This window comes from Hemiscyllium ocellatum, chromosome 1 (assembly GCF_020745735.1).
Source record: "Hemiscyllium ocellatum isolate sHemOce1 chromosome 1, sHemOce1.pat.X.cur, whole genome shotgun sequence".
Classification (NCBI taxonomy): Eukaryota; Metazoa; Chordata; class Chondrichthyes; order Orectolobiformes; family Hemiscylliidae; genus Hemiscyllium; species Hemiscyllium ocellatum.
The window spans coordinates 106,688,599-106,701,048 of NC_083401.1; the positions used below are offsets into that span (position 1 = coordinate 106,688,599).

The following is a 12,450-nucleotide window of genomic DNA, read 5'->3' on the forward strand; positions in this document are numbered from 1 at the left end:
AACATTATTGTCAGATGGAAAGCCTTTATTAGTTAAAAATTTGTTTAGCCTTTTTAGAAAGTTGTTCAATGTAAATTGTAATCAAACCAATTGATGACTTCTGAAAACATTCCAATCATTTATTATGAAATAATTATACTGCTCCAGTTTATATTCTATTCAATCATCAATGGTACGATACCATTCGAGCTGTCATGAAACATGCTTCTCACAAGGAAAAGAAGCAAGAATAATTCAAGCATAATACTTTGTCTGTAAAGTGACCTCAATGGAGGTTGAAGTTAGAGACTTACAGTTAAATGAAGAATAAAATTATTCCGGTTATTCAAAACTAACTTTCAAAAGGCACCACATACCTCAACAACATTTTCCTCTGTTGATGCATGTTCATCCAATGCCTGAAATCTGATGGATTCTTGTTCAAGACTTACTGCTTCCTTGCACTCAGCAGATAGGTTAATTGTTTCTTCTGCCAACACAGAATCAGTTGCTGCATGATCTTCTAATGGATCACTTGGCTTATGTTCATCCTCAGCCTCAGTGTGGCAAACAATCTCTTGTTGGATGGAGCTCTTATTCCCAACTGACACTGGATTGGACTTAGGCTCTAAAGAATCACCCACTTGTGAAGACACTGCAATTGTTGGAACTTCAGCATCATTTCCAGATTGTACACTGAACTCATCTTCCACAGACAACTTTGCCACAGCAGCTGAAATATCACTCCTTTCGCCATCCTCTGTCTCAGACATTGCAAATCATATCTGTCAATAAAATGTTTAATTATCACTGCTTACATTTATTGCCTTGACTCAAAAAAATGAAGACAGTTGAACCATTTAAAACACAAATAAACAAGGATTTTTAAAAAATTACAAGTGTGTGTCAACGGTTGGAATTTAGGCAAGACCCCTATCAGGCTGAATACTGGTGAGAGGACCAACAGGAAACCCCATCAATTTCACAGCAGAAACCCAAGGGTAATAAGTAACAGTGATGGTGACATCACTGCCTGATGCCAGGTCCAAGGTCAATGAATTTGACTACAAGGGACCATAAAGTTCCCTCTCCTATAGGTTGCCAGAAGATATGCTGGGCTGCTTATTGAATACACAGGAAAGTAGTGGAGCACCTATTTAATCCATGAACCACCATTAAGTTTTGGTAGGGATAATGGGCATCAATTGGCTCACTATTGAGCATAACTAACAGCCTACCTTTAGCAGCCATGAATATCATGTCAGCTCCTTATGGCTTTTCACCTAATTCAGGGATGTTTGACAGGTTTTCCCATTTTGATGGCTTACACTAATTCCAGAATATTATTTTGTTGACAATGTCTGCCTTTGCACGTATTGCTTAGCTGTCTAGTCTAACTCATGGATATCTTCCCAAACCGAAGTACCATTCTCTGTTAATTAACTGAAGTATCAACAAGGCTGTTGTTCCCTAACTTTGTGCATGCTTAGAAATTACTTGGATATAATAAAGTGAGGGTGACTTTCTTCTTTTTGTTTCCTTCATTGCAGCCATATCAACACACACTGGGTCACTATCTGAGTGACACCATGTTTGAATCTCTGCAATCAGCTTTCTGCATCTGTCATAGCACTGACACAGACCTTATTAAAGTCACAAATGACAACCTGTGATAAAGCTGACCAAAACTGTTGGAATGATGGAGCATGTGTGGACACCACAGCCAATGACTGTGACTCTGTGACAGTGAGACTGTTTTCTCTAGTTAGTGAAGGTTGTATAATGTCGCCACGCAAGGTGCCGTCTTAGGTACAAGCACCGAGATACATAATCATAAGAACAAGGTAGAAAGAACAAAGTTAAAAGTTAACCAGTACAGTAATTCCTAATATTAAGTACAAAAATAAAGAAATAAAGCTAAAAGTCAAACATTACAATCTTTTGAAAGTGCTTAGTGACGCTGGGACCACATTTCCTACAGGAGTTTGATCTCCTCCGCTTTCTCATGCTTTCCTCACATAGTCCATTCCATTGTGGCCTACCACTCTGGTGCCAAAGCAACTGCCACTCCTGTTGATCCACCAACAGTAGTTAGTCAGGCATACCACGTTGCCGCAGCTGACCAATGCCAACCGTAGATGCCACTCGGCCATTGAAAACTGATGTTGGTGCCACATCCTTGAATACTCAGTCATAGAGACGTACAGCATGGAAACAGACCCTTCGGTCCAACCCGTCCATGCTAACCAGATATCCCAACCCAATCTAGTCCCACCTGCCAGCACCTGGCCCATATCCCTCCAAACCCTTCCTATTCATATACCCATCTAAATGCCTTTTAAATGCTGCAACTGTATTAGTCTCCACCACTTCCTCTGGCAGCTCATTCTATATACGTACCACTCTCTGAGTGAAAATGTTGCTCCTTAGATCTCTTTTATATTTTGCCCCTCCTCACCCTAAAGCTATGCCCTCTAGTTCTGGACTCCCCGACCCCAGGGAAAATATTTTGTCTATTTATCCTATCCATGCCCCTCATAATTTTATAAACCACCATAAGGTCACCCTTCAGCCTCCGATACTCCAGGGAAAACAGCCCCAGTCTGTTTAGCCTCTCCCTATAGCTCAAATCCTCCAACCCTGGCAACATGCTCGTAAATCTTTTCTGAACCCTTCCAAGTTTCACAACATCCTTTCGATAAGAAGGAGACCAGAACTGCATGCAATATTCCAACAGTGGCCTAACCAATGTCCTGTACAGCTGTAACATGACCTCCCAACTCCTGTACTCAACATTCTGACGAATAAAGGAAAGCATACCAAACATCTTTGTCATTATCCTACCTACCTGCGAGTCCACTTTCAAGGAGCTATGAACCTGCAATCCAAGGTCTCTTTGTTCAGCAACCCTCCCTAGGACCTTACCATTAAGTGTACAAGTGCTGCTAAGATTTGCTTTCCAAAAATGCAGCACCTCACATTTATCTAAATTAAACTCCATCTGCCACTCCTCAGCTCACTGGTCCATCTGATCAATGTCCCATTGTAATCTGAGGTAACTTTCTTTGCTGTATATACACTTCCAATCTTGGTGTCATCAGCAAATTAATTAACTACACCTCTTAAGCTCACATCCAAATCGTTTTTATAAATGATGAAAAGTAGTGAACCCAGCACCGATCCTTGTGGCACTCCACTGGTCACAGGCTTCCAGTCTGAAAAACAACCCTCTATCACCACCTTCTGTCTTCTACCTTTGAGCCAGTTCTGTATCCAAATGGCGAGTGCTCCCTGTATTCCATGAGATCTAACCTTGCTAACCAGTCTCTCAAGGGGAACCTTGTCGAACACCTTACTGAAGTCCATATAGATCACATCTACCACTCTTCCCTTATCAATCCTCTTTGTTACTTCTTCAAAAAACTCAATCATCAAGTTTGAGAGACATGATTTCCCCCACACAAAGCCATGCTGACAATCCCTAATCAGATCCAAATACATGTACATCCTGTTCCTCAAGATTCCCTCCAACAACTTGCCCACCACCGACGTTGGGCTCACTGGTCTATAGTTCCCTGGCTTATCCTTACCACCCTTCTTAAATAGTGACACTACGTTAAACACCTCCAGTCTTCCAGAACCTCACCTGTGACTATCGATGATACAAATATGTCAGAAAGAGGCCCAGCAATCACTTCTCTAGCTTCCAGCAGAGTTCTAGGTTAAACCTGATCAGGTCGTGGGGATGTATCCACCTTTATGGTTTCATCCAGCACTTCTTCCTCTGTAATATGGACATTTTTCAAGATGTCATTATCTATTTCCCTACATTCTATATCTTCCATGTCCTTTTCCACAGTAAATACTGATGCAAAATACTTGTTTAGTATCTTCCCCACCTTCTGCGGCTCCACACAAAGGCTGCCTTGCTGAACTTTGACGGGCCCTATTCTCTCCCTAGTTATCCTTTTGTCTTTAATCTATTTGTACAAACCATTTAGATTCTCCTTAACTGTATTTGCCAAAACTATCTCATGTCCCCCTTTTGCGCTCCTGATTTCTCTCTTAAGTGTACTCCTACTGCCTTTATATTGTTCTAAGGATTCACTCAATCTCTCCTGTCTCAACCTGACATATGCTTCCTTCTTCTTCTTAACCAAACTCTCAATTTCTTTAGTCATCGAGTATTCCCTATACCTTTCCTTTCACCCTAACAGGAATATACTTTCTCTGAACTCTCATTATCTCATTTCTGAAGGCTTCCCATTTTCCAGCTGTCCCTTTGCCTGCGAATGTCTGCACCCAATCAGCTTTTGAAAGTTCTTGCCTAATACTGTCAAAATTGGCCTTCCTCTAAATTTAGAACTTCAACTTTTAGATCTGGTCGATCCTTTTCCATCACTATTTTAAACCTCAGAATTATGCTCGCTGGCCCCAAAGTGCTCCCCCATTAACACCTCAGTCTCCTGCCCTGCCTTATTTCCCAAGAGTAGGTCAAGTTTTGCACCTTCTCTAGTAGGTACCTCCACAGAACGAACCAGAAAATTGTCTTGTACATGCTTAGCAAATTCCTCTCCATGTAAACTCTAAACACTATGGCAGTCCCAGTCTATGAGTAAAAAGTGAGGTCTGCAGATGCTGGAGATCAGAGCTGAACATGTGTTGCTGGTTAAATCCTGATGAAGGGCTTTTGCCCGAAACGTCGAATTCCCTGTTCCTTGGATGCTGTCTGACCTGCTGAGCTTTAACCAGCAACACATTTTCAGCTCAGTCCCAGTCTATGTTTGGAAAGTTAAAATCCCCTACCATAACCACCCTACAATTCTTACAGGTAACTGAAATCCCCTTCCAAATTTGTTTCTCAATTTCCTTCTGACTATTAGGGAGTCTATAATACAATCCCAATAAGGTGATCACCCCTTTCTTATTGCTCAGTTCCACCCAAATAACTTCCCTGGATGTATTTCCGGGATTATCCTCCCTCAGTACAGTTGTAACGTTATCCCCTATCAAAAAGTCACTCCCCCTCCTCTCTTGCCTCCCTTTCTCTCTGTCCTGTAGCATTTGTATCCTAAACATTAAGCTGCCAGTCCTGTCCAGCCCTGAGCCATGTTTCTGTAATTGAAACTGCACTGGGCCAACCAACAGCAAAGATGCTGTGCTCCAGAACTATCACTCACCACTGGACCTACAATCGCTGCCAACACAAGCTCCCTAAAGGCTCACTCAGTACACACTCAGTATTCTGTCAGTGGCAGAGGAAGTGAATGCTTAAGGTGATGAATGTTGCTGCTATGCCCTGAATGATGGTCAAACTACTTGAATACTGTTTGAACTGCAGACATCCAATCAAGTGGAGGATACTTCACCACATACCTGATTTGCGCTTTGTGGATGGTAGACAGCCTTTGGAAATATAGGAGATGAACTACTCACAACAGAATTCCCAGCCTCTGACCCGCTCTCACAGTTATCGTATTTGTGTGTCTGGCTCAGTTAAGTTTCTGGTCGATGGCAACCTTCAGGACATTCATAATCCAAACCTGAAAGTTAGCCAGGTTTTAAAGCGTTTAGGCACAAACTCTTTCAATGCACGTTTGAGGAAATGAGAATGGTGATGAACTTTGTGCAATCACCAATGAATATCCCACTTCTGACCTCACGACGGACATTAATGAAGCAGCTGAAGCTGGTTGGACCCAGGACACTACCCTAAAGAACTCCTAAACAATGTCCTACAGCTGAGATGACACACCTGCAACAACTACACTTGCATCTATCCATGACAGTATTGGCAGGAGTGACTATGACACAGTCCTTGTGAAGACACGTCCCACTTTAACAGTGAGAATGCACACTATTGTATTTTGTGGTATACTATTGTACTAAATAAGCCAGATCCAGAACAGATCTATCAGCTTATAAAAAGACATTTACCAGGTACTATGGACCATCAGCAGAAGCAGAATTGTATTCCATCATAATCTATAATTTCTTGTTGGACAGCTTCTCAAGCACAATAAAGAATGGACAACAAATACAGTATTGACAAGCATGCCAACGTGCCATAAAAACAAACAAAACTGCGCTCCTCCATTTCTGATCTTGAGTATGATTTGAATTAATAGTGTTGGGATTATGCCTTCAGTTGTCTAGGTGGTAAACACTGACATTTTCTCTTGAAACATCGAGTTTTCACTTTGTTCCTCTAAGATGCTCATTAATAACTTTCTGGTATCTCCTTGTATGGCTTACTGTCAAATTTTGTTTGATAATGTTTCCGAGAAGGACCTTGGAGGGGCGTTATATAAGACCATAAGACATAGTGGTGGAAGTAAGACCATTTGACCCATTGAGTTCACTCTGCCATTTAATCATTGCTGATGGGCATTTCAACTCCACTTACCCTGCACTCTCTCCGTAACCCTTAATTCCAAGAGTTTATCAATCTTTGCCTTGAAGACACTTAAAGTCCTGGCCTCCACTGTGCTCCTTGGCAATGAATTCCACAGGCACACCACTTTCTGGCTGAAGAAATGTCTCCTCATTTCCATTCTAAATTGATCCCCTCTAATTCTAAGGCTGTGCCCTTGGGTCCTAGTTTCCCCACCTAATGGAAACAACTTCCCAGTGGCTACCCTTCTAAGCCATGTATTATATTGTAAGTTTCTATTAGATCTCCCCTCAACCTTCTAAACTCTAATGAATACAATCCCAGGATTCTCAGGCATTCATCGTATGTAAGGAATACCATTCAGGGATCATCTCTGCGACTCTCCACTGGACACACTCCAGTGCCAATATGTCTTTCTTGAGGTGTGGGGCCCAAAACTGGCCTCAGTATTCTAAATGGGGCCTAACCAGAGCTTTATAAAGTCTCAGAAGCACATCACTGCTTTTATATTACAACCCTCTTGATATAAATGACAACATTACATTCGCTTTCTTAATTACAGACTGAACTTGCAAGTTAACCTTTACAGAATCCTGGACTAGCACTCCCAGATCCCTTTGTACTTCGGCTTTATGAATTTTCTCACCATTTAGAAAATAGTCCATGCTTGTATTCTTTTTTCCAAAGTGCAAGATCTTGCATTTGTTCACATTGAATTTCATCAGCCATTTCTTGGACCACTCTTCTAAACTGTCTAAATCTTCCTGCAGCTTCCCCACCACCTCAGAACAACCTGCGTGTCCGCCTAACTTTGTATCATCAGCAAACTTCGCCAAAATGCCCCCAGTCCCTTCATCCAGATCATTAATATATAAAGTGAACAGCTGAACACACTGAATCCTTCAGGACACCACTTGTCACTGGCTGCCATTCCGAAAAAGAACCTTTATCCCAACTCTATGCCTTCTGTCAGACAGCCAATCCTCAATCTATGCCAGTAGCTCACCTCGAACACTATGGGTCCTCATCTTCCTCAGCAGCCTCCTGTGTGGCACCTTATCAAGGGTCTTTTGTGAGTCTAGATAGATATCATCCACTGGGTTTCCCCAGTCTAACCTACTTGTTACCTCTTCAAAGAACTCTAACAGGTTTGTCAGGAACAATCTCCCCTTACTAAATCCATGCTGACTTGTTCTAATCTAACCCTGCACTTCCAAGAATTTAGAAATCTCATCATTAATGATGGATTCTAGAACTTTACCAACAACCAAGGTTAGGCTAATTGGCCTATAATTTTCCACCTTTTGTCTTGATCCTTTCTTGAACAAGGGGGTTACAACAGCGATTTTCCAATCATCTGGGACTTTCCCTGACTCCAGTGACTTTTGAAAGATCACAACCAATGCCTCCGCTATTTCCTCATCCACCACCGTCAGATCTCTAGGATGCAATCCATCTGGGCCAGGAGATTTACAATTTTTAGATTTTTTAGCTTTTCTAGCACTTTCTCTTTTGTAATGGCTACCATATTCAACTCTGCCACTGACTCTCCCTAATTGTTGGGATATTACTCGTCTTCCACTGTGAAGATTGACACAAAGTACTTATTAAGTTCTTCAGCTATTCCTTATCTCCCATCACTAGCCTTCCAGCATCAACTTGGAGCAGCCCAATCTCTACTTTTGCCTCTGGTTTGTTTCTTATGTATTGAAAGAAACTTTTACTATCAATTCTAATATTATCGGCTAGCTTACCTTCATATTTGATTCTCTCCTTCCTTATTTGTGTTTTTGTTATCCTCTGATCCCAATCTTCTGATTTCTCAGGGTTCTTGGCCACTTTATAGGCTCTCTTTTTACTTTTATACATTTCCTGACTTCCTTTGTCAGCCATGGTTGTCTAATCCACTCCCCCTCCCCTGGATAATCTTTCTTATCTTTGGAATGAACCGCTGTACTGCGCCCTCAATTACACCCAGAAACTCCTGCCATTGTTGCTCTACTGACTTCCCTGTTAGGCTCTGCTTCCAGTCGATTTTTGTCAGTTCCTCTCTCAAGCTGCTGCAATTACCTTTATTTAACTGTTAATACCATTACATCTGATTTTGCCTTCTTTCTTATTAACTCATATTATGATCATATTATATTAACCATATTATAGTCACTGCCTCCTAAGTGTTCCCTTAGTTTAAGATCTTTTATAAAGTCTAGCTCATTACAGAGCACTAAGTCCAGAAGAGCCTGCTCCCTTGTGAGCTCCATCAAAAGCTGTTCCAAAAAGCCATCCTGTAAGCATTCCATGAATTCCCTTTCTTTGGATCCATCGGCAACATTATTCATCCAGTCCACCTGCATATTGAAGTGCCCCGTGATCACTGTGACCTTGCCTTTCTGACATGCACTATCTACTTCCCGGTACATCTTGCGCCCCAGAAGGCATTTATACAAGTTAAGGTTTTCAAAAAGAAAACTTAAGAGTCAGAGATGTACGACACACAAACAGACTCTTCGGTCCAACTCGTCCATGCCAACCGGATATCCTAAATTAATCTAGTTCCATTTGCCAGCATTTGGCCCATATCCTTTAAACCTTCCTATTTATATACCCATCCAGATAATTTTTAAATGTTATAATTGTACCAGCCTTCACCACCTCCTCTGGTAGCTCATTTATACACACAACCCTATGCAGAAAACATTGCCCCTCAGCTCCCTTTTAAATCTTTCCCTTCTCACCTTAAACCCATGCCCTCTAGTTTTGGACTCCCCTACTCTGTATAAAGATCTTGACTATTCGCCCTATACATGCCCCTCATGATTTCATAGATTTCTATAAACTCATCCCACAACCTCTGATGCTCCAAGGAAAACAGCCCAAGTCCATTCAACTTCTCCCTATAGTTCAAACCTCCAACCCTGGCAACATCCTTGTAAATCTTTTCTGAACCATTTCAGGTTTCACAACATCCTTCCTATAAAACTGAACACAATATTCCAAAAGCAGCCTAACCAATGTCCTGTACAGCCACAATATGACCTCCCAACTCCTATACTGAATGCATTGACAAATAAAGACAAGTGTACCAAATGCCTTCTTCATGTCCCCTGTCTGCCTGTGATTCCGTTTTCAAGGAACCATGATTTGTACCCAAAGGACTCTTTGTTCGACAGCGCTCCCCAGGATCTTACCATTAAGTGTAAAGTCCTGCTCTGATTTGCTTTTCTAAAATGCAGTACCTTACATATATATAAACTAAACTCCATATGCCACTCCACAGCCCATTTGCTCATCTGTTCAAGATCCTGTTGTACTCTGATGTAACCTTCTTTGCTGTCCACTACACCACTAATTTTGATGTCATCTACAAACTTACTAACCATACGTCTTGTATTCACATCCAAATCATTTATATGAAATGACAAAAAGCAGTGGACTCAGCACCGATCACAGGCTGGCCACAGACTTCCAGTCTAAAAAGCAACCCTCCACCATCACCCTGTCCACTACATTCTAGTCAATCTTGTATCCAAATGGCTAGATCTCTCTGTTATCTAACCTTGCTAACCAGTCTACCTTGAGGAACCTTGTTGAACGCCTTCCTGAAGTCCACGTAGACAACATCGACTACTCTGCCCTCATTAAACCTCTTTGTTACTGCTTCAAAAAACTCAATCAAGTTAGTGAGACACAATTTCCCACACACAAAGCCATGGTGACTAATCAGTCCCTGCCTTTCCAAATAAATGTAAATGCTGTCCCTCAGAATCTTCTCCAACAACTTACTCACCACTGACATGAAGCTCACTGGTCTATCGTTCCCTGATTTTTCCTTATCACTTTTCTTAAACAATGGCATTACATTAGTCAACCTCCATCTTTTGGCATCTTATCATTGTCTATCGATGATGCATGTTTCTCTGCAAGGGGCCCAGCAATCATTTCCATAGCTTCCCACAAGGTTCTTGAGTAAACCAGATCAGGTCCCAGGATTTATGCACCTTTATTTGTTTAAAGGTGTCCAGCACCTCTTTCTCTGTAACATGGATACATTTCAAGATATCAGTACTTATTTCCCCAAGTTGTCTAGCTTCCATATCCTTCTCTACAGTAAACACTGATGCAAAATACTCATTTAGAATCTCACTCATCTCCTGAAGTTCCATACATAGGTGGCCTTGCTGATCTTTAAGGGGTCCGATTCTCTCCCTTGTTTCTTTTTTGTCTTTAAAGTATTTGTAGGACCCCTTTGGATTCTCCTTAACCGATCTGCCAAAGCTAGCTCATGACCTCTTTTTGCCCACCTTGACTTCCCTCAAGTACACTCCTACAGCCTTATATTCTTCTAGGGACTCACTCGATCCTGAGAATGAATGAACATCCAGGACACAATGAATGGATACCCAGGACATATTCTATTTCTCAGTGTTCCTCATGTTAGATAGGACATAATAAACAAAGCTACTGGAGATTGGTTATAGTGAGTGTAATACTTCCAAGAATAAGAAGCCACAAATTTAAAGTTGCAAAAGAATAAAATAAGATGCAACAAAAAAAAAGCTTTGACAGAGCACATCATGAGGGGCATGGATAGAGTAACTTGACAAAGTCTTCTTCTGGGGTAGGGGAAGTCCAGAATTCGAGGACATAGGTTTACGATGAGAGGAGAAAGATTTAAAGGGACTAAAGGGCAAGTTTTTCACACAAAGGGTTGTGCATGCATGCATGCATGCATGCAATGAGCTGCCAGTGGCAATGGCAGAGACTGGTACAATTACAACATTTAAAAAGGTATCCGGATGGGTATATGGAGGGATATGGGCCAAGTGCTGGCAAATGGACTAGATTAAGTTATAATATCTGGTCAGTATGGACGAGTTGGACCAAAAGGTCTGTTTCCATGCTGTACATCTGTGACTCTATGTGATTCAGATCTGGAATACATTGCTTGGAACTGTGGTGCGGCAGGTTCAGTCATGTCAGTTAAAAAGAACAATATCTGACATTTAAATAGAAATAACATGTAGTGTTAAGGGAAAGGATGAGGTGATGGTACTAAGTCATGATATCCATTCAGAGAACTGGTGCAGATAAAATATGCTGTATGGCCTCAATCTGTGATCTGCAGGGATGAGACATTTCAATTAATAGAATGGATTGGAGACATTAGAAACAAAAACAGAAGTTGCTGGAAAAACTCAGCAGGTTTGGGAGCATCTGTGGAAAGAAAGTAAAGTTAACATTTTAGGTCCACTGATCCTTCTTCAGGTGCTTCTGTTTTTATGTCTGACTTCCAGCCTCCACAGTTGTTTTTTTCCTGGAGAAATTGGGATTGTTTTCCTTCAAGATAAGAATACAAGAGGTGATTTGATAGCAGTTTTAAAGTGATGATAGTCCTGGATTAAGTAGATGGGGAGAAACTGTTCCCACTCTTGAAATAAAGAATGGCACTAATGGTGAAGCGTTTCACACAATAAGCAAATGTGAAGTGAGAGAGAAAAAAAAACTTTTTCGCGTAGGGTCTGGAATGCATTGCCTTGAAGTGTGGTGGAGACAGGTTCAAATGATGCATTCAAGAGGGCACGAGGATGGTTATTTAAATAGCAATGCTCAGGGTTACAGAGAAAGGCAGGAGATTGGCAACAAGTCAAAAAGTTCAGGAGCCAGTGCAAGCACAAGGGGCCGAATAAGCTCCTTACGGGTTCTGTGATACGTCTAACTGTAATACAAAGTCTGTCCACGATCACTCACTATCACTCAGGTGTGCGATACCCGGGGGAGATAGAAGCTTCCCCCTGACTGCTCCTGCCTCGCCTCGCCTCCCCTCCCCCCAGTTGCAGTGTGCATTGCTCCAGCCCGGCTCTGATTCCGACAATGACCGCTCGAGAGCTTTACCACCCTCTCCACCCCGCGTCCGTTGCAATTTAAACCCGGGGAGGATAGCTCGAGACTCACCTGTCCACGCGCACCACTTCACCCAACTCTCTCTCTCGCTCGCTGACTCTTAATCCCCGCCCTTCGCGTCGCCGCCACGTCGGCAACATATGGATCCATCCTGGATCCGGAACCTTGTACTTAGT

General features: G+C 41.9%; 1 protein-coding gene across 1 annotated transcript in view; it reads right to left on the reverse strand.

The window, feature by feature from the left end:
- fam114a1 (family with sequence similarity 114 member A1) overlaps positions 1-12,427 on the reverse strand; it is a 47,474-nt gene extending 35,047 nt beyond the window's left edge. Inside the window, exons 1-2 of the mRNA XM_060824916.1 lie at positions 12,326-12,427; positions 357-764 (exon numbers count right to left, since the gene is read on the reverse strand). Of these exons, the coding sequence (XP_060680899.1) occupies positions 357-752 (396 nt within the window). The 5' untranslated portion in view covers positions 753-764; positions 12,326-12,427. The remainder of the gene's footprint in view (positions 1-356; positions 765-12,325) is intronic.
- Positions 12,428-12,450: the final 23 nt, after the last annotated feature.